The sequence below is a fragment of the Physella acuta genome, unplaced genomic scaffold (genome assembly GCF_028476545.2).
Source record: "Physella acuta isolate Inbredline_101_S28 unplaced genomic scaffold, ASM2847654v3 ptg000017l, whole genome shotgun sequence".
NCBI classification, from domain to species: Eukaryota; Metazoa; Mollusca; class Gastropoda; family Physidae; genus Physella; species Physella acuta.
Genome location: NW_026731537.1, coordinates 671,800 through 697,226, shown reverse-complemented (window position 1 = coordinate 697,226; position 25,427 = coordinate 671,800). Strand labels below are relative to the sequence as shown.

Here is a 25,427-nt window from a genome sequence, read left to right as displayed (position 1 = left end):
AACAAGTGCCCACACAAACATGTGCCCACACAACTTTGTGCCCACACAACTTTGTGCCCACATAAAAAAGTGCCCACACAAACATGTGCCCTCACAAACATGTGCCCACACAAACATGTGCCCACACAAACATGTGCCCACACAAACATGTGCCCACACAAACATGTGCCCACACAAACAAGTGCCCACACAAACATGTGCCCACACAAACATGTGCCCACACAACTTTGTGCCCACACAAACATGTGCCCACACAAACATGTGCCCACAAAACCAAGTGCTCACACAAACATGTGCCCACACAAACATGTGCCCACACAAACATGTGCCCACACAAACATGTGCCCACACAAACATGTGCCCACACAAACATGTGCCCAAACATGTGCCCACACAAACATGTGCCCACACAAACATGTGCCCTCACAAACATGTGTCCATACAAACATGTGCCCACACAAACATGTGCCCACACAAACATGTGCCCAAACATGTGCCCACACAAACATGTGCCCACACAAACATGTGCCCACACAAACATGTGCCCACACAAACATGTGCCCACAAAACCAAGTGCTCACACAAACATGTGCCCACACAAACATGTGCCCACACAAACATGTGCCCACACAAACATGTGCCCAAACATGTGCCCACACAAACATGTGCCCACACAACTTTGTGCCCACACAAACATGTGCCCACACAACTTTGTGCCCACACAAACATGTGCCCACACAAACATGTGCCCACACAAACATGTGCCCACACAAACATGTGCCCACACAAACAAGTGCCCACACAAACATGTGCCCACACAAACATGTGCCCACACAACTTTGTGCCCACACAAACATGTGCCCACACAAACATGTGCCCAAACATGTGCACACACAAACATGTGCCCACACAACTTTGTGCCCACACAACTTTGTGCCCACACAAACATGTGCCCACACAAACATGTGCCCACACAAACATGTGCCCACACAACTTTGTGCCCACACAACTTTGTGCTCACACAAACATGTGCCCACACAAACATGTGCCCACACAAACATGTGCCCACACAAACATGTGCCCACACAAACATGTGCCCACACAACTTTGTGCCCACACAAACATGTGCCCACACAAACATGTGCCCTCACAAACATGTGTCCATACAAACATGTGCCCACACAAACATGTGCCCACACAAACATGTGCCCAAACATGTGCCCACACAAACATGTGCCCACACAAACATGTGCCCACACAAACATGTGCCCACACAAACATGTGCCCACACAAACATGTGCCCACACAAACATGTGCCCACACAAACATGTGCCCACACAAACATGTGCCCACACAAACATGTCCCCACACAAACATGTGCCCACACAAACATGTGCCCACACAAACATGTGCCCACACAAACATGTGCCCACACAAACATGTGCCCAAACATGTGCCCACACAAACATGTGCCCACACAAACATGTGCCCACACAACTTTGTGCCCACACAAACATGTGCCCACACAACTTTGTGCCCACACAAACATGTGCCCACACAAACATGTGCCCACACAAACATGTGCCCACACAAACATGTGCCCACACAAACATGTGCTCAATCATTAGATGGGTGGGGTCAACATTAGATGGGTGGGGCCAACATTAGATGGGTGGGGCCACCATTAGATGGGTGGGGCCAACATTAGATGGTTGAGGTCTACATTAAATTTGTGGGGCCTACATTAAATGGGTGGGGCCTACATTAAATGGGTGGGGCCTACATTAAATGGGTGGGGCCTACATTAGATGGTTGAGGTCTACATTAGATGGGTGGGGCCAACATAAGATGGGTGGGGCCAACATTAGATGGGTGGGGCCAACATTAAATGGGTGGGACCACCATTAGATGGGTGGTTCCTATATTACTAGAGAACAGGAACATTAGGACAAGGGTCCAGGTGATCCACTTGATGTGAAGGACACCATTGGTTTCCCACTGGGTTTATTATCCATTTGAAGTTGAAGCGTATAAAAAATGAACTCCCCACAAAATGTAATGTAGGCTTACAGGTGAGGTGACGTCATAATGTAAGTGCCTTCTTTTTTATGAAATTTTACCTTGAACAAACATTTATTTTTTGGAGCTCAGTCTTAAAAAAAGTTTAAAATATCTCAATGTTTAGCACATGTCAAAAATAGACTTTTTTGTGCTGTCGGTTAGTTCTGGCTCCAGCAACATGGTCGACTAGGCAGTGTGGTTGTGTGTGGCTGTGTGTGGCTGTGTGTGGTGAGCCCTCACATAAGTAAAACCACACAGTTGCCAGAGGTGAACGAATATAGATATAGGTAGAAAGGCCATGCCGGAAGACAACTCCGGAAGGCAACGCCTGAATTCAGGGCCATCTACCATGAAACAATCACCCACTTGATGACTGTCGACATAACTACGTCACTAAATGTGTCACGTGGTCTGTTTCAGGTCTGGTCACCGTGTTTATGGCCCAGTCCGCCATGGGACTGGCCGGAAGTTACATGGTGCTCACCATGCTCATCATGGCCGTCATGTCTTCCGGTTCCGGTGAGGTCATGGCCATCTCCTCCATCATCGTTTACGACATCTACCAGACCCACTTCCGGCCGTTCAAGTAAGTTCCAGCCCTGACCTACTTCAGCACAGTGGTGTGTGGTGACCTACATCAGCACTGTGGTGTGTGGTGACCTACATCAGCGATGTGTGGTGACCTACATAAGTGATGTGTGGTGACCTACATCAGACATGTGTGGTGACCTACATCAGCGATGTGTGGTGACCTACATCAGCACTGTGATGTGTGGTGACCTACATCAGCGATGTGTGGTGACCTACATCAGCAATGAGTGGTGACCTACATCAGCACTGTATGTGTGGTGACCTACATCAGCACTGTATGTGTGGTGACCTACATCAGTACTGTGGTGTGTGGCGACCTACATCAGAGATGTGTGGTGACCTACATCAGACATGTGTGGTGACCTACATCAGCGATGTGGTGACCTACATCAGCGATGTGGTGACCTACATCAGAGATGTGTGGTGACCTACATCAGCACTGTATGTGTGGTGACCTACATCAGCACTGCGATGTGTGGTGACCTACATCAGCACTGTATGTGTGGTGACCTACATCAGACATGTGTGGTGACCTACATCAGCACTGTGGTGTGTGGTGACCTACATCAGCGATGTGGTGACCTTCATCAGCGATGTGTGGTGACCTACATCAGACATGTGTGGTGACCTACATCAGACATGTGTGGTGACCTACATCAGCGATGTGGTGTGTGGTGACCTACATCAGCGATGTGGTGACCTACATCAGCGATGTGTGGTGACCTAAATCAGACATGTGTGGTGACCTACATCAGCACTATGGTGACCTACATCAGCACTATGGTGACCTACATCAGCGATGTGTGGTGACCTACATCAGCTATGTGTGGTGACCTACATCACCGATGTGTGGTGCCTACATCAGCGATGTGTGGTGACCTACATCAGCACGTGCTGGCATGATTTGCTCAACATCTGAACATTAAAAACCGATGCACCACGACATTGTACAGACTGGTGTGGAGGTAACTGCCCCCCCCCCCACCCTCGAAATCCAAACCCCCAGATAATGTGTAGTTGTTTCACAACCCCCCCCCCCCACCCCTACTCACCCCTCCACCATCTAAGAACCTCATGGGGTAAATCGGTTAGTTGTAGCTACACCTCCTCCACCCCACCCCTCCTTACCACTTGAAGCACCCCCGGGGTGGAGTTGGTTTATCATCAGATAAATCCCGCAAGCCTAGCTGCACATTTTAAATTGAATCAAACTTCGAGATTAGCAACGTGCAGCCAAATCTCTTTCTCCACAAAGTCCCACCCCACCCCACCCCCACCCCCACAACAAACCCTCACTTTGTTCCGGTTGGTGAGTCCCCCCCCCCCTTTAATCTAAAATTGGCCGTCCAAAAATATTGGTACCCGGCCACCTGACACCGTGTTTCCACTGCGCTGTTTGACACGGCACGCACGTGACTTCCGGTCTCACAAGACCGGTCGTGATGCCGGCTGCCGGCTCCAGACACCGGCTAGTTCTGCAACTGTTGACACTTCATGTCACGGCGGCAAGCAGACGTAAACCACAGCAGACGTGAGACACGGCAGACGTGAGACATATCTATAAAAAAAATCACAGAAATGACTTCCTCAGGTTTTTTAAGTTTATATCCGGTATTCCATCTTTAGCGGTGGCCTAATTGGCTTAGAGCGAGTTAATTAATGAATGCGTGAAGTCACACGACAACAGACTTAAACCAACCTGGTCCTTTCAAATATTGTTCAGTGTTTCTTTCAGATTTTTTTTTTAAATTCCTCGGGTGGCGGAATAAATTTTCCTGGGTGGGGGGGGGGGGGGGGGGGGGGCAGACGGTAGGACAATTGTAAAGGTAGTATATATTTTCTATATCAATTCTATTTCGTTTGGGGTGGGGGGTAGACTTTGTTCGCTCAAGCTTACTTTCCAGACAGACTCTTTCAGCTGAAAGGCCGGGGTTAGGATCAGTTCTAGATGAAAATATGTGTGTGTGTGTACAACAAGAAAATGTGTACATGGTGATAATGTAAACTTCAAGTGTTAGCATTTATTCTACAAGTAACATTGTACAGCTAAAGATGTATGTACATGTGTATAAGTAACGATGTGTACATGTGTACAGCCAACGATGTGTACTTGCAGGCGTACACACAGCACTGGTCACTGTGTCTTGTGTGGAGAGGTCAAGCCGCGGGAAGCGTCGTCTGAGACGTCTGCTGACAAGTGTGCAACAGACGAGCAGTCCAAGTGCTGCCAGTGTCCCCTGGTGTCAGAGTGCAACAGTTGCTATGACGACATGAGGCGCAAGTCGCAGGAGGAGAACGTCCAGAAGGTTTACATGTGAGTCACTCACTTTGTGTGGGTGTGTGGGGGGCGTGACCCTCACTTTGTGTGGGTGTGTGGGGGGCGTGACCTTCACTTTGTGTGGGTGTGTGGGGGGTGAGACCCTCACTTTGTGTGGGTGTGTGGGGGCGTGACCCTCACTTTGTGTGGGTGTGTGGGGGGCGTGACCCTCACTTTGTGTGGGTGTGTGGGGGGCGAGACACTCACTGTGTGTGGGTGTGTGGGGGGGGGGGCGAGACCCTCACTTTGTGTGGGTGTGGGGGGGCGAGACCCTCACTTTTTGTGGGTGTGAAGCTGGAGTTGAGTCCCTCACTCTATGTGGGTGGGGGGGGGGGAAGTTTACATGAAGTCCCTCATTCTGTGTGGGTGTATGGGGGGGGCCAGACCCTCATTCTGTGTGTGTGTGTGGGGGGGGAAGGTTGATTGTAAGTCGCTCACTCTCCCTCTGCGGATGGTGAGTCCCTTTGTGTGTGTAGGGGGACCCCACTTTAATGTGTGTGCAGCTGTAATGTATAAGTACAATATGTGCTATGTATGTCAGTTGTGTGTACACGTATGTGAACGTGTGTAGCTGTGTGTGGACGTGTGTTGGACGTGTGTAGCTGTGTGTGGACGTGTGTAGCTGTGTGTGGACGTGTGTAGCTGTGTGTGGACGTGTGTAGCTGTGTGTGGACGTCTGTAGCTGTGTGTCTGAACTCTTTTCTCACCTGTCTGGACCTCTGACCTTGCAGGTGCCCCTACCACGGGGCCTACAGGGCCTACCTAGACGCTCTGGTGACCTTCAAGTCCTGGTGCATCCTGTGGGTCACCATCGGCCTCGTGCCCATCGGCATGGTCGTGTACGTCTCGGGGGTCGACCTCAACTACGTCATGGTCTGTGGGTTCATACTGACCACGCCCAGCTTCCCTCCGGCCCTAATGGCCATCCTGTGGTCCAAAACTTCGGCCCTGGGGGTCATTATAGGTGAGTCTGGGGGTCATTATAGGTGAGTCTGGGGTCATTATTGGTGAGTCTGGGGTCATTATAGGTGAGTCTGGGGGTCATTATAGGTGAGTCTGGGGGTCATTATATGTGTTTGGGGTCATTATAGGTGAGTCTGGGGGTCATTATAGGTGAGTCTGGGGGTCATTATAGGTGAGTCTGGGGGTCATTATAGGTGAGTCTGGGGGTCATTATAGGTGAGTCTGGGGGTCATTATAGGTGAGTCTGGGGGTCATTATAGGTGAGTCTGGGGGTCATTATAGGTGAGTCTGGGGGTCATTATAGGTGAGTCTGGGGGTCATTATAGGTGAGTCTGGGGGTCATTATAGGTGAGTCTGGGGGTCATTATAGGTGAGTCTGGGGGTCATTATAGGTGAGTCTGGGGGTCATTATAGGTGAGTCTGGGGGTCATTATAGGTGAGTCTGGGGGTCATTATAGGTGAGTCTGGGGGTCATTATAGGTGAGTCTGGGGGTCATTATAGGTGAGTCTGGGGGTCATTATATGTGTTTGGGGTCATTATAGGTGAGTCTGGGGGTCATTATAGGTGAGTCTGGGGGTCATTATAGGTGAGTCTGGGGGTCATTATAGGTGAGTCTGGGGGTCATTATAGGTGAGTCTGGGGGTCATTATAGGTGAGTCTGGAGGTCATTATAGGTGAGTCTGGGGGTCATTATAGGTGAGTCTGGGGGTCATTATAGGTGAGTCTGGGGGTCATTATAGGTGAGTCTGGGGGTCATTATAGGTGAGTCTGGGGGTCATTATAGGTGAGTCTGGGGGTCATTATAGGTGAGTCTGGGGGTCATTATAGGTGAGTCTGGGGGTCATTATAGGTGAGTCTGGGGGTCATTATAGGTGAGTCTGGGGGTCATTATAGGTGAGTCTGGGGGTCATTATAGGTGAGTCTGGGGGTCATTATATGTGTTTGGGGTCATTATAGGTGAGTCTGGGGGTCATTATAGGTGAGTCTGGGGGTCATTATAGGTGAGTCTGGGGGTCATTATAGGTGAGTCTGGGGGTCATTATAGGTGAGTCTGGAGGTCATTATAGGTGAGTCTGGGGGTCATTATAGGTGAGTCTGGGGGTCATTATAGGTGAGTCTGGGGGTCATTATAGGTGAGTCTGGGGGTCATTATAGGTGAGTCTGGGGGTCATTATAGGTGAGTCTGGGGGTCATTATAGGTGAGTCTGGGGGTCATTATAGGTGAGTCTGGGGGTCATTATAGGTGAGTCTGGGGGTCATTATAGGTGAGTCTGGGGGTCATTATAGGTGAGTCTGGGGGTCATTATAGGTGAGTCTGGGAGTCATTATATGTGTTTGGGGTCATTATAGGTGAGTCTGGGGGTCATTATAGGTGAGTCTGGGGGTCATTATAGGTGAGTCTGGGGGTCATTATAGGTGAGTCTGGGGGTCATTATAGGTGAGTCTGGGGTCATTATAGGTGAGTCTGGGGGTCATTATAGGTGAGTCTGGGGGTCATTATAGGTGTCTGGGGGTCATTATAGGTGAGTCTGGGGGTCATTATATGTGTTTGGGGTCATTATAGGTGAGTCTGTGGGTCATTATAGGTGAGTCTGGGGGTCATTATAGGTGAGTCTGGGGGTCATTATAGGTGAGTCTGGGCGTCATTATATGTGTTTGGGGTCATTATAGGTGAGTCTGTGGGTCATTATAGGTGAGTCTGGGGTCATTATAGGTGAGTCTGGAGGTCATTATAGGTGAGTCTGGGGGTCATTATAGGTGAGTCTGGAGGTCATTATAGGTGAGTCTGGGGGTCATTATAGGTGAGTCTGGGGGTCATTATAGGTGAGTCTGGAGGTCATTATAGGTGAGTCTGGGGGTCATTATAGGTGAGTCTGGGGGTCATTATAGGTGAGTCTGGGGGTCATTATAGGTGAGTCTGGGGGTCATTATAGGTGAGTCTGGGGGTCATTATAGGTGAGTCTGGGGGTCATTATAGGTGAGTCTGGAGGTCATTATAGGTGAGTCTGGGGGTCATTATAGGTGAGTCTGGGGGTCATTATATGTGTTTGGGGTCATTATAGGTGAGTCTGGGGGTCATTATAGGTGAGTCTGGGGGTCATTATAGGTGAGTCTGGGGGTCATTATAGGTGAGTCTGGGGGTCATTATAGGTGAGTCTGGGGGTCATTATAGGTGAGTCTGGGGGTCATTATAGGTGAGTCTGGGGGTCATTATAGGTGAGTCTGGGGGTCATTATAGGTGAGTCTGGAGGTCATTATAGGTGAGTCTGTGGGTCATTATAGGTGAGTCTGGGGGTCATTATAGGTGAGTCTGGGGGTCATTATAGGTGAGTCTGGGGGTCATTATAGGTGAGTCTGAGGGTCATTATAGGTGAGTCTGGGGGTCATTATAGGTGAGTCTGGGGGTCATTATAGGTGAGTCAGTGGGTCATTATAGGTGAGTCTGGGAGTCATTGTAGGTGAGTCTGGGGGTCATTATAGGTGAGTCTGGGGTCATTATAGGTGAGTCTGGGGGTCATTATAGGTGAGTCTGGGGGTCATTATAGGTGAGTCTGTGGGTCATTATAGGTGAGTCTAGGGGTCATTATATGTGTTTGGGGGTCATTATAGAAGAGTCATGTGTTCTACCGACCGAAAAAGTAGACCAGAAATGAGGTTTACGTTTTATAAGACCAGCTTGGGACCTTAGTGCTAAAGATATGTTTCTACTTGAGTGGCTGTGTTGTAGATATACACATCATCCTCACATTTTGACGTCACACATGATCAACTACCTCATCAACCACCACATCAACCACCACATCAAGCACTACATCAACCACCACATCAACCAGCACATCAAGCACTACATCAACCACCACATCAACCACCACATCAACCACCACATCAGCCACAACATCAGCCACCACATCAGCCACCACATCAACCACCACAACAACCACCACATCAACCACCATAACAACCACCACATCAACCACCACATCACCCACCACATCAACCACCACATCAACCACCACGTCATCCACCACATCAGCCAACATATCAGCCACCACACAAACCACCACATGAACTCATTTAAGTTTCCAAAGACTGTCGTAACAGAGTCAGAAACATGCTCCGTGCGGCTCACGACTGGCAAAGTGTCGGGCCAAACTGATCCGGTAATCTGTCGGCCCTAATAACTTCCGGTGTAGAAGGGCCGCGTTCTGGGGTGGGGCGCGCAAAGTGTGACGTTTTAGACGTGAAATTTGGGGCAGCTGACGTCAGATTCAGGCTGATGGAAAGTTATGTAGACAGGGCAAGAGTTCAGCCCCGAGAGACGCAACAAGCATTAACACAAAAGTTGTGTAGACAGATCAAGTATTCAGTCACGAGAGACGCAACAAGCATTAACACAAAAGTTGTGTAGACAGATCAAGTATTCAGTCACGAGAGACGCAACAAGCATTAACACAAAAGTTGTGTAGACAGATCAAGTATTCAGTCACGAGAGACGCAACAAGCATTAACACAAAAGTTGTGTAGACAGATCAAGTATTCAGTCACGAGAGACGCAACAAGCATTAACACAAAAGTTGTGTAGACAGATCAAGTATTCAGTCACGAGAGACGCAACAAGCATTAACACAAAAGTTGTGTAGACAGATCAAGTATTCAGTCACGAGAGACGCAACAAGCATTAACACAAAAGTTGTGTAGACAGATCAAGTATTCAGTCACGAGAGACGCAACAAGCATTAACACAAAAGTTGTGTAGACAGATCAAGTATTCAGTCACGAGAGACGCAACAAGCATTAACCCAAAAGTTGTGTAGACAGATCAAGTATTCAGTCACGAGAGACGCAACAAGCATTAACACAATCTTGTAAGGTTCTGACTAGGAAGCGCAGACTCCAGGAGCGTGGTGTAGATCTATATACGTATTACTTCCTTGACCATTGGATTTCCGTCTCTTGCAGGTAGCATATCCGGTTTGGTAGGGGGCATCACCGCCAACTTCATCACGGCCTCGACCTTTGAGGGTGGTCTCGGCAACTTCCTGGCCAACACGTCACACGACTACTCCGTGCTAGCGGGGTCAACGACCGCTTTTGGTCTGTCTCTGTTGCTCACCATTATCATATCGCTGTTTACAAACAAGGTAAGCACATCTGCCATTCGTCGTCTGTCATACGTCATACGTCATCCATCATACTTCATCTTTCAAACAACATCTCTCATACGTCGTCTGTTAACCGTCGACTGTCATACAGAGTTCTGACAAGATTCTTTATTGTTATTTAAATGGTAGTGTATAATTTATTTTCTACTTTTTTGTGCATTATTTCATAAAAGCTTGTTATTAAAACATTATGAAACTGTTTTTTTTAGTACTTTACATGTTTTATTTACAATAGAGTTACATGACTAAAACCGTTACGCACCTATTGAACGTGCGGACGTGTGTATAATAGTGTGAAATAGTTTGATGCGACAGCCTCCTAATTTGGTCAAAATTTAAATTAATTGCATAAAAAATTAATTAGGCAACTATTTAAGTCAAATTTAACGTCATGTTGCATTTTCTCCATGTCTTGATGCTACGTACCAATTATGAACCGTCTCTGTCAGTTAGAAGTGCCCGTAATTTAACTCGGGTGTTTCGATCTAGACTTACTGACGACAGAAAGATATAGTGAGTTAAATAAAAGCTTGTAAAAACAATTTGATGTAACGATTCCTAGAATATTAAATAAGACAAGCGAGCTAGGGGAAATTATCACTCTTTTAGTCTAAATATGTATAATTCTTCGAATGTAATTGTAAATTGTCACAACAGATAAATAATTACTTTAGTATGTAATATAGTAGCTAAACACTATTTGCTTTTACAAAAATATTTTTTTCTGCATTCAGAATAAAATATATTGTCATTATAAATGCTGAAATATTAAAGCATAATGAAAGTTTTGAAATCAGAGTTGGTATAAATTCAAGCTTTTCAACCCTTTAGAGGGGTCGGCGTGGTCGAGTCGGCAAAGCTCATGGTTGCTAAACCGAAAAGTCGTCTGGTCTAACAATGACATCTAAAACTGCAATATTGTCGATAGAGATGTGTTTTCTTGTTTTAAAAGAAATCATTCATTTTCTTCCAGGAAAATTTTCCACCCAAAAATAAAATAAAATGCCTTGTAGTTTGTTCTTGGTCGTACAAAGGCTATGGAAACAAATCCAAAAACAAAAGCAGGCTGAAATCGGAGTCAATGGCCTCAATGGCGCATAACCAGTTGACACGTATCCTTAATTGTGTTGGAGGCGTGGTCGAGTCGGCAAAAAGCTCATGGTTGATAAATTCGAAAAAAAAAAGTCTCGACTTCAAACCCACTAGCAGATAAATCTCGATCCCTTTCAACACTAAAAATTAAGAACGAAGAAGAAGAAGAGAACCCTTTAGAAAAACTAAATCTAAGAGGTGGAACATTCTGAACAACTAGCGGTCGGTACTCGTTATACATGAGTTATAGGCCTATATATTTTTAGTGTTAAACATGTTTGAGAATTTCTTTTTATAAAAAAAAAATTTGGCTGTTAAATGGAATTTCTTTTAGTGTTACAAGCTTTTATTTAACAAGCTTCCTCTGTCTGTCTGTTGACAATCTGTCCGTCGTCAGTCTGTCTGTCTAGATCGAAACGCCCGATTGAAGTATTGGACACTTCTAACTGACAGATTTTTTTTAACGTTGGCACATGGGTCAAGACATGAAGACAATGCAACCTGACATTAAATTTGACTTAATTGGAATCCTAATTAATTTTTTATGAATTAAATACAATTTTGTCCAAATTATTAGGCTGTTTCATCCAACTATCCCGCACTACTATACACGCGTCACACGTTCACTAGGTGCGCAATAGTTTTTAATCATGTAACCTATTGTAAATTTTAAAAATTAAAAAAAAATCATAAAAAACGTTTTAGTTACAAGCTTTTATGTAATAATGCACTTAAATGTAGAAAATAAATTATAGACTATTATTTAAATAACTATAAAGAAAAGCGTGGGTCACTTTAGTATTTTCATTTTCCTTCTTTAAATAAAATTTAGTTTATACATTTATAACATCCACCATATTTTGTTCAACAAAAGTCCGTATCTTTATCTCCATATATCGCTGAACATACTGATCACACGTAGTTCACATCATTCTTTTTTACTTTCTCGTATATACGTAGTATAGAGAAAGTCTTGTAATCGTGCAAAAAAAAATCGAGATTTATGCAAATCTCGACGTTTTACATCTCACTGATACGGAAAAACATAATTTTGCAATCTTGTCCGTATGTCTGTCTGTCTGTGTGTCTGTCTGTCTGTCCGTGTGTAAACACGATAACTTGAGTACCGTTACAGCTAGGTTGATGAAATTTCATATATAAGTATTTTATCAAATTCGTAGATCCGTATCAACTTTTGAGCGATTTCCGATAACCGGAAGTGGTACTTTTTCTACTTTGAATTTTTCAAAAGCCTATAACTTGAGTACTATTTCAGATAGATAAATGAAATTTCACATGTAAGTAAAAGATCTAATTCTCTACCTTTTGTTAAATTTTGAGTAATTTCCGTTGACCGGAAGTAGTAATTTACGCTACTTCCGATTTCTCAAAAAACTAATGTAAATTTTTAAAGTACAATAATATTGCGCACATCTTTATGTAGCGTTCACTTGGTGTGCATTTCTTTTTTCTACGAGATTATATTCTATGTTAAAAAATTTGAGTATTTAAAATGGATTAAAAATCATGTCTAGAAGTCTATATCCCGAGTTTCCATCCTCCGTAGTGTTATATTAGAATATTCGAGAAAGTTTAGGGGAGATCACTCCCGGTTTATTTAAATTAGCTACTGTTTTTTGTTTTCTTTAAAGATCATTTTTTAACATAATGATAATGTATGGGTTAGCTCACTGTATTGTCCCCCTGCCCCCTGCCTACACCACTGAATCACGATTAAAACACCCATAAAAATAGAATCTCAACATCCGTCCGTCAAACACACTCCAAACACCCGTCAAACACACTCTAAACACCCGTCAAACACACTCTAAACACCCGTCGAACACCCTCTATACACGGTCTAAACACCCGTCAAACACCCTCTAAACACCCGTCAAACACCCTCTAAACACCCTCTAAACACCCTCTAAAAACCCGTCAAACACCCTCTAAACACCCGTCAAACAGCCTCTAAACACGCTCTAAACACCTCTAAACACCCGTCAAACACCCTCTAAACACCCTCTAAACACCCTCTAAACACCCTCTAAACACCCTCTAAACACCCTCTAAACACCCTCTAAACACCCTCTAAACACCCACCTCCGTGCAGATCAAGTCGACAAAGGACGAGCTGGTGGAGTGGCAGAAGGTCAGGGACATCGACAACCCTCTGAAGCCGTGGAACGAGCTCTTCAAGGAGGAGTTCCCGCACATGAAGGACGGCGAGAAGCCGACCTATGACGAGCTCGACAAGGTCAGTTAGGGGCGGGGTTAAGGTCTGGGGCGGAGTCGGTGGTAAAGGCTAGATAGAAACAAATACACACCCCATCATACCCTCCCCCACATTTTGTACCACTCTTTTATGTCAGGTGTTTCGCACGGCCAAACTGACCGCGTACATCGGTGGTGCCATCAGCCTGCTCATCTTCATAGTGGTCATCCCTGGCAGCATGGCCAGTCTGCACGTGCTGGACAAGGTGGAGTTCAGGACCTGGGTGGTCATTTTACAGGTGAGTAGGTGGTCATTTTATAGGTGAGTAGGTGGTCATTCTACAGGTGTGTAGGTGGTCATTTTACAGGTGAGTAGGTGGTCATTTTATAGGTGAGTAGGTGGTCATTCTACAGGTGAGTAGGTGGTCATTTTTACAGGTGAGTAGCTGGTCATTCTACAGGTGAGTAGGTGGTCATTCGACAGGTGAGTAGGTGGTCATTTTACAGGTGAGTAGGTGATCATTCGACAGGTGAGTAGGTGGTTATAACTGATAATTTGACAGGTAGTTGGGTGGTCAATTAAAAGATTAGCGTTAATTATTCAAGCGAATTATTAAAATCTAAGCTCAATCTACTGACCTTTGACCTTTGACCCCAGATCTGGACGTTCGTCATGGCTGCCGTGGTCATCATTGTGGCGCCCGTGGAGGAGATCATCGTCATCTTCCGGCAGATCCGGCTCAACATGAAGACGGACATCCGGTCTTCGCACTTCAACAGTGACGTCAGGGGCAACCACAGCATTCAGGACGACGGGGCAGGGGTCAACTTGGTGCCCTTCAACTCGGACCGTAACTCGGCCTTGAACTTGTAAAACTTGACCTTGCTAGAGAAAGTAGCCAGTTGTACTGCCGTGCAGTACTTAAATCAACGAGGACTCCAGAATTATGTAGAGATTCAGCACTTGAATGACTGCACATCGCGGGAAATATTCAATGGTTTTTTTATTTGTATATTAGATATCACTGCTACATGTAAACCAATGTACAAAATATAGTGTACAACAAACATGTACAACAAATCATACACAGCAAATCATCTGCAACAAAACATGTACGACAAAACATATGCAACACGTCATTTGAAAGAGGTCATGTGTTAGAGGTCATGTGTTAGAGGTCATATGTTAGAGGCCATGTGTCAGAGGTCATGTGTTAGAGGTCATGTGCAAGAGGTCACTAAGTTTCTCTAGTTAGATCCTGCATCTTTCACTCACACTAGATGATAGCTGTTGCTGTTCAGTGGGTCTTAACCTTTTTGGAGATACCGGACCCCAGCAGTCTCAAATGTGAACTCACCCATCTTGTCAACAGTCATCTTTCCGTCCAGGGTTCGAGTCTAGTCTAGAGAAACCAGTCATTGTACTCTATTTAATCACCATCAGACCACACAGTCATTGTATATATAATCACTATCCAAACACACTGTCGTTATACTCTATATACTCACCACCACACCACACTATACTCTATATACTCACCACCACACCACACTATACTCTATATACTCACCACCACACCACACTATACTCTATATACTCACCACCACACCACACTATACTCTATATACTCACCATCACAACACACTGTCATTGTACTCTATTTAATCACCATCAGACCACACAGTCATTGTATATATAATCACTATCCAAACACACTGTCGTTATATTCTATATACTCACCACCACACCACACTATACTCTATATACTCACCACCACACCACACTATACTCTATATACTCACCACCACACCACACTATACTCTATATACTCACCACCACACCACACTATACTCTATATACTCACCATCACAACACACTGTCATTGTACTCTATATAATCACCATCATAGCACACTCCAATTATGCCATACATTTTGACTATTATGGGCAGGGGGTGGTTGAAATACGTATTTTGATATTACTAACGATTTTATCTTAAACTGTAGGAGTAGTTCTTAGACAACATGAAGTAGTGAGATTGTTTGAATTAATAATTCGACATTAAATAATAATGAAAGGGAAGCAACTGTATAATAAATCACAAAATTGATTAGCTTCCCTTGGATTATTTCTTATGAATGTTGTGTATAGGACAATTTTTTGCAGGTATTTTGTCACGAAAAAATAAAGTTGTATCATTCGAATTGTCTTGGGGGAGGGAGGGGGAGGGGGTGTAGGAGGTGAGAGAAATTGTGGGGAAAGGTCAGTGGGAAGGTCAGGGGGAAGGTCAGGGGGAAGGTCAGGAGACAAGACAAAATTCATTAGATGCATGGTGTTTCAATCTTCCATTCTCAGCGTGTTGTGTACGTTGTCTTACTTAGCTAACAAATTTAACTTTTGAAAAAATGTATACTGCTTACAAACCTGGTGATACATTGGTGACACATTGGTGAAAACTGGTGAAACACTGTTGTTATAAGTTTTCTAACCTCTAACCTGATGTGATTTCTCTGTGATTGTGTGTAGAAATGTGCTGATATAAACAATGTGATGTTCAATGTGTGATCCGACACTCGAGTCAAACTGTTTTGGTTGGCCTAGACAAGTTAGTGGCCTAGACAGGTTAGTGGCCTAGACAGGTTAGTGGCCTAGACAGGTTAGTGGCCTAGACAGATTAGTGGCCTTGACAGGTTGGTGGCCTAGACAGATTAGTGGCCTAGACAGGTTAGTGGCCTAGACAGGTTAGTTGCCTAGACAAGTTGGTGGCATAGACAGGTTACAGGCGCTCACATGTACCTCGATCTTTCATTTCATCATTACTTTCTATGGCCATTTAGTAATGATATATATATATATATATATATATATATATATATATATATATATATATATATATATATATATATATATATATATATATATATATATATATATATATATATATATATATATATATATATATATATATATATATATATATATATATATATATATATATATATATATATATATATATATATATATATATAAATTTATATGGGGACGGAGTGGTCTAGCGGTAGAGAGCTGGACTGCTAACCCGTAAGTCTCGAGTTCGAATCCGGTTCAAGTCAGTAGACCTTCCCTGAGTCCACCCAACTATGATGGGTACCTAACTCACGTTAGGGAAAGTAAAGGCGGCTGGGCATAGTGCTGACCACACTATCTCTTCATATGCCGAGGTCATAGAAACAAGTGAACTCTACTTCACTTGCCCCATAGACCGTCAGGTTTGAAAGGGAAACTTTACTTTTATATATATATATATATATATAAACACACACACATATATATATATATATATATATATATATATATATATATATATATATATATATATATATATGTATATATATTCATATTTGTATTTATATATATATATATATATATAACATAAAACCTTTTGAACACCCCTCCCTTTGACCAATTTCTGTCTAGGCCACTGTATTAAAAACTTTTGTGTGAGAAGACCTGTCTACACCCTCCATGTACGTGCATACACCTTCACGATATGATAATTTGTCTTAATTAGTCCATTCATTTGTTTTAAATTAGATGGCTTCATCAAGTTGTCAATATGTTATCGCCGATAAATATCAGTAATAGGTATTAGTGCCATCAGCAATAGATGCAATCTTTCTATATATTGCTAAATCTCAAGTTTGTTTACATTTTTGTATATTTGTTTATCTCTTTGGTTACAGGAGAGAATCAGCACTATGTGTAGAGCTGTAATATACGTATTTAGGTAGAGAATAATGTTCTTTTTTACCAAACTGTTATTCACAACGTCATTTAAAGACTTTAATTAATTTTTTGATATATTCATTGGTAGATACACCACTTTCAATATAAAATTTCAGAACTATGACTTTACTTATAGTAACGTGACAGGATTCCTTTTTTAAAGAAAAAAAATGGCGGCTTCCATCGAAGATTTTATTGTCCATTCAAAAGTTTAAACGCATTATAACGCTAATTTTCTGTCGGCTATAGCTTTAACGATACGCCCGTTTGCTATTTTTATTAGGTTCAAACACTATTATCAATTTTCAACAGTTCTTCTAATTTGAGTTTTCAATAAATGTCTCTAGATCTACAGATACGCTGTCGGAGGAATGGAAAGTCAATCCTAGATGTAAAATCTAGAATCTAGGTCAACCAAAATCAATTAGTTAAAAACAAAAACAATTATAAATACACTATAAATTATAGTTTTTATTAAACTATGTTAGTCCTTAAACCTTTTTTATAAGTTTTTGTTTGTTTAGCTATCGAATTCGCTAATTTGGGATAAAATTTAGTTTGAAATAATACAAGGGCCTATTCGCATAAATCAAGTTTCTTACAGAGATTCAAAGTAAAAGATTCAACTAAATATGTATCCAATACGAAGAGTATAGCTAGCTAGTATATTAGTGTTATAGGTTACCATGCGGGTGGCGCGGGTTCGAGACACATCATGGCAGTTATATTTTTTTTTCAATTAAAAAAAATGTGAATGATAAAGTTGCCTATCTGAATTGGCTGGACACAGGGCAGGTGAAGTAGAGTTCACCTGTTTCTGTGTCCTCAGCACATGAAGGGATACTGTGGTCAGAGGCTTGCTCGGCCAATCCCTTTTTTTAAACAATAAAAAAATGTCTGAGATTTGCCAGGACACTGAGCAGGTGAAGTAGAGTTGGGTAGGTGTAGAGTTCACCTGAGACGTCAGCATATAAAGGGGTAGTGTGGTCAGACCCATTGTCAACCGAAATCGGTGTTTTTAAAAGACAAAAACGTCTGAGGTGTGACGTCATTTTGGATGTGGGGTCTGGTTTTTGTGACGATAAGTGACAGACGTGATGTCATTTATGGATGACCCCGAAAGCAATATTTATCCAAAGGATGACGGGTGGTCTAGTCATCTTTAAATGTCAAGTTTTTGTTCTGTGTTAGAAATGAACTTCAGCAAGTTTTTTTTTATTTTCACAAAAGCTTTTTATGTTAAAGTACATAATCTGAATGCTTAAATGCTATGTATTTAAACACATAGGCTGTGTATTTAAACAAATAGACTGTGTATTTAAATACATAAACACTTTACAACCATTTGGTACATCTGTAAATAGATTTTTATTTGTAAATATTCAACCTGTAGATGAGATTTTAAAATATTTCTTTTACAAAAAAAAAAAAAGAAGCCACAAAAAGTTGTTTCGATTTTAGTACAATTTTAGTACAATTTTAAAGCACAAGGATTTTCAAAATGGAAGATTACACGAAAATTGTCAATTATATGATTTCTAGTCATTCATGCATGCATTTTATACTTTTAATATGTCGCCATAGATAGATATCTGCTCAGATAATAATATGTGAATAGATGTGCATAAGTTATTCCATATAACCTCACATTTGTGTATAACCTTCTCGATGTATAGAAGTCTAAACGATGAAAACTCTGATTTGCAGCGAATACAATTTTGATGTCATTTGAGTTTGATTTTGTAGATATTTAACACTTAGACGTGCTAAAAATAGATTTGAAACATGTGATAGTTTGTTTTTACACGTGAGAATAGTTGTTTCGATGAATCAGTTCTAGAATATAGATTGTCAATGACAGCAATAAAATTAAGAACCAACTCAATTATCAGCTTGTTTCATCTTTCAGTGGTTTGTAGGTCTGTCGTTGTTGTCAGTGGTTCGCTCATTTTTCAGTAGCTTTAGCCAGTGAAACAAAAAACATGCAGTCGATAACAAAAACATCTTTAACATGTAGGTGGAAAATTGCCGTCAATGATAAGAGGGAATATTGCGCACCAAACGACAAAAATTTGAAATGTAGTTCCGCACCAAAAAGCACCGGGTCCGTCCAGATTGTTATCGTTACAAAGATGGCCTATTGAAAGCACAGGTGCTGATTTGTTGCCACGTTTATTTTAGATTGGTAGGTCACAGATACATGCTTTCCTATTTATCTTCATTCAAGACCATTGTATACTCGAAATACAGGTTTTTTTCAGCAATTTTAGGCGAACGTTAAACAGATCATTCGCTAGACTAATTTTATTGCCAGTGTTTGTTTAGGTAGACTGGCACGGGACCCTAGAGATCTAGATCTAGTCTAGATCTAGATCTGATCTAGTTTAGAGTCTAGACGTTTCCGATAAGTTATGTTGTTGACATTTCTTAACTCTTTACAATACAAAATTGGGGGGATGTTATTTAGTAGATTTTCTTAGTAAATTTGAAATGTACTCAATTTTCAACTTAAACATGACAACTAAATAAAAAACGTCCATACTTTATCCACTAGGCACTAATTTTGGGAGTTGTTGCAAGTTTTAGACTAAATTATTGAATTTTAAATTTTTTGGTCACTCACAGCTATGGTATGAGGGATCCATCCATGACAACCTGCTTAAAAGCTGAAGGGTTTAACTTTTTAATTGACCGTGAAATAGATCTAATTTTTTTTTACAAGAGAGTTCCTAAAAGTAGAATTGGCCCGTCTATCGTCGGGATATATTTATAGAGGGAAAAAATTTAAGAGAATGTCATCAGAAAAGAATTTTAAAAAAGACAAGACAGAAGTGATGTTTAAATTCTTTTATTTCTTTAATTTTATAACATTTTTTATTGTACAAAAGAGCAAAATAAAAAACCATGCCAGGTAAACGTATCCATTCAAATAGCGGTCACGTGGTCAAAAAAAAAAAAAAAATTTGGTTGTCATTTTTTGGACACATCTTATAAAAAAAAGTGTTGAAGATATTTGATTTATTTTTTCATAGAATGATAAAACTAATAATGCTTTACTTTGGAAATCAATTTTGTGAGAGGGAGATCTATATTTAAAAAGTTAAATTATTTTGAATGACACCGACTTTAAATTTAGCCTACATTCCCCAAAGCAATTTCTGAAAATGCTTTTCTGGCATATTTAGCCTTGCCACCTATAGCATGTTTTTATAACGTGAAAACCCGCCATTTTACTCGTGATAAACATTTTTAAAAGTAATTCTAAGAAGGTCTCTGGAACTAAGTCGAAAAACTCGCCGGAAGTCATGGTCCGATCCTTACGCCATGTTCTGGTTAGCAACCAAGGACGCTTTTAAGTTAGTGAGCCTCCCTATTATTTAGTCAGGACCGCTCTAACTTTGTGTCCCCTATTCTGGTAACTATTTGGTTCCGTGGCATGTGAAGGAATGTTAGAATGCGCCGAACGGGCCAAGTTAAGGGTTCGTGATAGAATCGAACTGGCCCAATTGAGGGTTTGTGATAGTATCGAACACGCCCAATTGAGGCTGAGGGTTGTGATAGTATCGAACTGTCCCAGTTAAGTGTTTGTGATAGTATCGAACTAACCCAATTGAGGGTTTGTGATAGTATCGAACTGGCCCAGTTTAGGGTTTGTGATAATATCGAACTGGCCCAGTTGAGGGTGAGGGTTGTGATAGTATCGAACTGTCCCAGTTGAGTTTTCGTGATAGTATCGAACTGGCCCAGTTAATGCTTCGTGATAGTATCGAACTGGCCCGATTGAGGTTAAGGGTTTGTGATAGTATCGAACTGGCCCAGTTTAGGGTTTGTGATAATATCGAACTGGCCTAGTTAAGGCTTCGTGATAGTATCGAACTGGCCCAGTTGAGGGTTTGTGATAGTATCGAACTGCTGTATCGGTCATGTTGATTGTTGTATCGGTACTTGGTTGAGCTGTTTAGCTTGTGTGATGACCAAGTCTATGACAAACATTGATGTCAATATTGACATAAATATTGATATATTGACATCAATATTGACATCAATATTGACATCAATATTGACACTTAAATGAGACAAACATTGAACAAAATTAACATTAGTATGAGACAAATGTTGACATTTCTGTCGTGTCAACTTTCAGGAGACGACCATGCCTAGATAGAAGCGCATTGTACCAGATCGAGTAAAACATCAGACAGAGGAAAGCGCTCCACGCATGGAAGTGTAGCGCTCCCCGTATCATCCAGACTATTACATCAAAGCTGCTACACACAGCCACGCATCCAAAGATTACCAATCCTCATTCGGTCAAGAAAACTTAAATCACATAGAATGCTTAAACGAAAGAATTTAAAGAAGAAAAAATGTAGAAAACCCGAGGAGTTTTATCCGTTAGCAGACAGCAGTCGCGTCCTCTCGGCCCTAGACGAGCGGATCAAAGACTTCGAGAGCCGGGGGAGGAGCCGCAAGAAGGCCAAGACCCCCAAGCCGATTTGGAAAAGGGCGTCGTCTACACCGTCCAAAGTCGTCCCCCACTTCCACTGCAGGAGCCAGGAGCAGATGCAGAACAACAAGAGTGTCCGCTTCAACAACTGCTGCGGCAGGGGCGGGCACCTGGACATGAGCCCCCCACCCTGCGCTGGCAAGTCGGCCATGAAGGGCTACCACCAGGGAGACTACAAATACAAACCCGCCTCCAAAAGTTTCTCCTCCAACAATTTCTCCGGCGACACGTCCAGCGGTACCAGCATCTGCTACACGCCCAACTGCTCCTCCTGCAAGCTGTACACCGGCTACTCCAGCGGCAACTCGGCGCCCACCTCCTACAACTTCCAGGCCAACGATAGTCTCCTGACCTACAAAAACCGCTACATCAACACATCTAAAAATAGCTCTAGCGATAGAAATTGGAAGTTTACCCTCAAGCTGGACGAGCTGATGAACAAGTACAACGAGTTCAGTTGCACCCGACCCAAAGCCTTCACCAGCTCCATGGACAAGAAGCCAGCCTACGGGGATTTGTCGTTCAAATCTAGCGCCCAAGACGTGACCAGGCGGAGGTACACCTCGCCATACAAGAGCACGGACTACAGCACGCCAAACTTCTCCAAGTACTCGTCCTACTACGGCGACGGCCAGAACAACACCAGCAACTACAACCAAGACAAGTTCCGCTCCGACGCCTTCAGGTCGTTCAACGACAACAAAAGCTACTACAGCAACGATGTCAGTCTGCCGCCTGCCAAGACGGACTGGATCTCTGGAACTTCCTACTCCGCTGACACGCAGGACAAAAGCAAGTTAAAGGAGGGGGGTCGGGACTGGAGCCAGAACAAATACACCCCGTCACTCTACAGTACAGACAAGCTACTCGCCAGTTTTTATTTGCCCTCCAAGCCGAAGCTGATGATGGATGACCCTAAAAAGTTGACGGACCCGAGCAAATCTTTTGACTTCGGATTGGCCAAGTACAAGACAGAGCTGTTCAGTAAGACGAACATCTTCAGCCCTGCCGTCAACTGCGATGCCACCGTCATGTCCACTCTAGCCTCGGACTACCAGAGAATGGATTTCTTCAGGAAAACCATGCAGAGCCAGCGCGAGAAGAACCTAGAGCTGATGGAGAAGTACGTCTTTGGGAAGCCCCGGATGGCAGCCAGCAACTACATGTGCAACACGAACGAGAACCGCAAGAAGTACGAGCAATACCTGACGGACACCTCGTCCACGGAGAGCATCAGGAAAAACGACAGCTCGTCCAGACCGTCTGACTGGGGGTCGGGGTGGCTCTCTAGACAGGCGGAGTCCACCGGCATGAGTACATATCACCCGCGTAGTCGGTCTCTCAGCTCACTTCCCGGTGGGGGCACCACGCTGGGGTTTCTAGATCAACACGGCAGTAACGCCTGGGGCCAGCGCAGTCTCCATCCCCGGGGGAGTTCACTCGACAGCCTGACCCTCCGGTACGGGAAGAAATTGGACACCACTCCAAGCTGGACCCTCGGCACCCCCGACATGAAGTCGCAGCCCACGGGGAACTTCTCTGACAGGCCCGGGACACGGAGTCCCAGTATGGACCGGGAGACCCTCCGGCAGGGTCAGAACATACTTGACAAGTTCAGCGACCGCTACAGCTTGCCTGGGACCCAGAGCCCCGCCCGGAGACCCACGGAGCAGAAATATTTTAGCTTGGCGGACATCTCCAAACCTCCCGCCTCAATAGCAGGCTTGGACTACAAGAGGCCTAGCGTCAAAACCATCGACCTGGGCAAAACCCAGGCCATGGACTTCCAGAACATGTACTGCTTCGAGAGGCCAACCGCGTATTCCAACAATTATTCGGACAAAAAAACGGACACGAAAAGTCCGATCAGCGATATAAAACGCGACTATGGTTCTACACCGTATTCGTATTCCAACAATTATTCGGACAAAAAAACGGACACGAAAAGTCCGATCAGCGATATAAAACGCGACTATAGTTCTACACCGTATTCGTATTCCAACAATTATTCGGACAAAAGGACGGACACGAAAAGTCCGATGAGCGATATAAAACGCGACTACATAAGCTCGGGGTACACATTTTCTAACAGCTACTCGGATAAAACATCGGAGCTCAAATGTCCCCTGGGTGATGGCAAGCGTGAGTACTCGACCCCCTACCTCCTGCCTGATTACAAAACCTCCAGGAGCACCAGTTACCCCGCCCCCACCGGCTACCCCGCCCCTACCAGCTACCCCGCCCCCACCAGCGACTACACGTCCTTGACCTTCAAGGACGGCAGCGAGGCTAGGACCTCTGGAGCCGCGGGCACACAGATGGAGGGTCTGCACAGTAAGCACGCGCTGGGCCTGTGCCTGGACGATGAGACGAAACGTTTGATGACCTTGAACTCCATCATATCTAAAACCACAATGAAACATGGCCAGGCAGCCTCGTACACTGACCCGCTGTTGATGTCAGACAAGACCAAAGAAGCGGTCAGCCCAGATGGAAAGTTGTTCTACAAGTGAATGGTGTACCGCCAGCTCAAGCAAATGTTTACATAAAACTTGTGTCAACTTGACCTGCTTTTCTTCATCAATGCACACGTTTTGTCCGCTGTCGTTTGTCTCCTGTTCGTAGTCTGTCGTCTGCTGTTTGTCTGCACAAACACAGATAGTCTTACATTTAGATTATTGATAGTTCAGTTATTTTAAAAGTGTGAGGTGAGACACCTTCCCCCCTTCCCCACTGTGTCACCACATGGAGTGAGCCGCTTTACCCCCCCCCCCCCCCACTGTGTCACCACATAGAGTGAGACGCCCTCAGACTTCCATGTTTAAACTAGCTGCTTGCACAAACATTTATCATCAAAGCGAAACGACAATTTGAAATGAACTTTATTCGTCATCAAAGTTTGTAAACATACAGTAGGAAATTTGATGTGACAAAAGTGCACAGTACACATGTGTTGTTTTTATGTTGAGCGACACACCACAGGCGTGTAGCCAGCTCGATTACAGAGCGTGTTGACAGAGCGTGTTGACAGAGCGTGTTGACAGAGCGTGTTGACAGAGCGTCTTGACAGAGGGTGTTATAACTCTATGACAGAGGTAGTTCTGTGATGGAGGTAGTTTTGTGAGGGAGCTAGTTTTGTGAGGGAGGTAGTTTTGTGAGGGAGGTAATTTTGTGAGGGGAGGGAGGTAGTTTTGTGAGGGAGCTAGTTTTGTGAGGGAGCTAGTTTTGTGAGGGAGGTAGTTTTGTGAGGGAGGTAATTTTGTGAGGGGAGGGAGGTAGTTTTGTGAGGGAGGTAGTTTTGTGAGGGAGGTAGTTTTGGGAGGGAGGTAGTTTTGTGAGGGAGGTAGTTTTGTGAGGGAGGTAGTTTTGTGAGGGAGGTAGTTTTGTGAGGGAGGTAGTTTTGTGAGGGAGGTAGTTTTGTGAGGGAGGTAGTTTTGTGAGGGAGGTAGTTTTGTGAGCGTCGGACTGCTAGCAATGGAAGATTGTGATAAAAATATGGTGCTCATGATTGTGAAGGAATGATTGTATGGTTGTTGTGATTGGAAGATTGTTTGGGTGTTATGTTTGGTGAAATGAAGATTGTGTGCCCGTGATTGTGACCAGAAGATTGTGGGGTGAATATATACAAAGGATTGTGTGTTGTATTCAGCGACCTTACTCTAAGCCATTCTCATGATGACGTCATTTATAGACAGACAACCAAATATAATGACAGAACAAAATGATGGGTTG

At 43.6% G+C, this 25,427-nt stretch overlaps 2 protein-coding genes across 2 annotated transcripts in view; both read left to right on the top strand.

Annotated features, from left to right (window-relative positions):
* The window catches only part of LOC131938670 (uncharacterized), a 51,997-nt gene extending 36,416 nt beyond the window's left edge, over nucleotides 1-15,581 (top strand). Inside the window, exons 8-14 of the mRNA XM_059296800.1 lie at nucleotides 2,482-2,647; nucleotides 4,769-4,966; nucleotides 5,701-5,933; nucleotides 9,894-10,075; nucleotides 13,302-13,445; nucleotides 13,561-13,701; nucleotides 14,061-15,581. Coding sequence (XP_059152783.1) covers nucleotides 2,482-2,647; nucleotides 4,769-4,966; nucleotides 5,701-5,933; nucleotides 9,894-10,075; nucleotides 13,302-13,445; nucleotides 13,561-13,701; nucleotides 14,061-14,276 — 1,280 coding nt within the window. The 3' untranslated portion in view covers nucleotides 14,277-15,581. The remainder of the gene's footprint in view (nucleotides 1-2,481; nucleotides 2,648-4,768; nucleotides 4,967-5,700; nucleotides 5,934-9,893; nucleotides 10,076-13,301; nucleotides 13,446-13,560; nucleotides 13,702-14,060) is intronic.
* Nucleotides 15,582-19,300: 3,719 nt separating this feature from the next.
* LOC131937196 (uncharacterized) lies at nucleotides 19,301-24,258 on the top strand. The gene is made up of 2 exons (XM_059294416.1): nucleotides 19,301-19,373; nucleotides 21,333-24,258. The coding sequence occupies exon 2, from the start codon at nucleotides 21,524-21,526 to the stop codon at nucleotides 24,206-24,208; it is 2,685 nt and encodes an 894-aa protein (XP_059150399.1). The 5' UTR covers nucleotides 19,301-19,373; nucleotides 21,333-21,523; the 3' UTR covers nucleotides 24,209-24,258.
* Nucleotides 24,259-25,427: the final 1,169 nt, after the last annotated feature.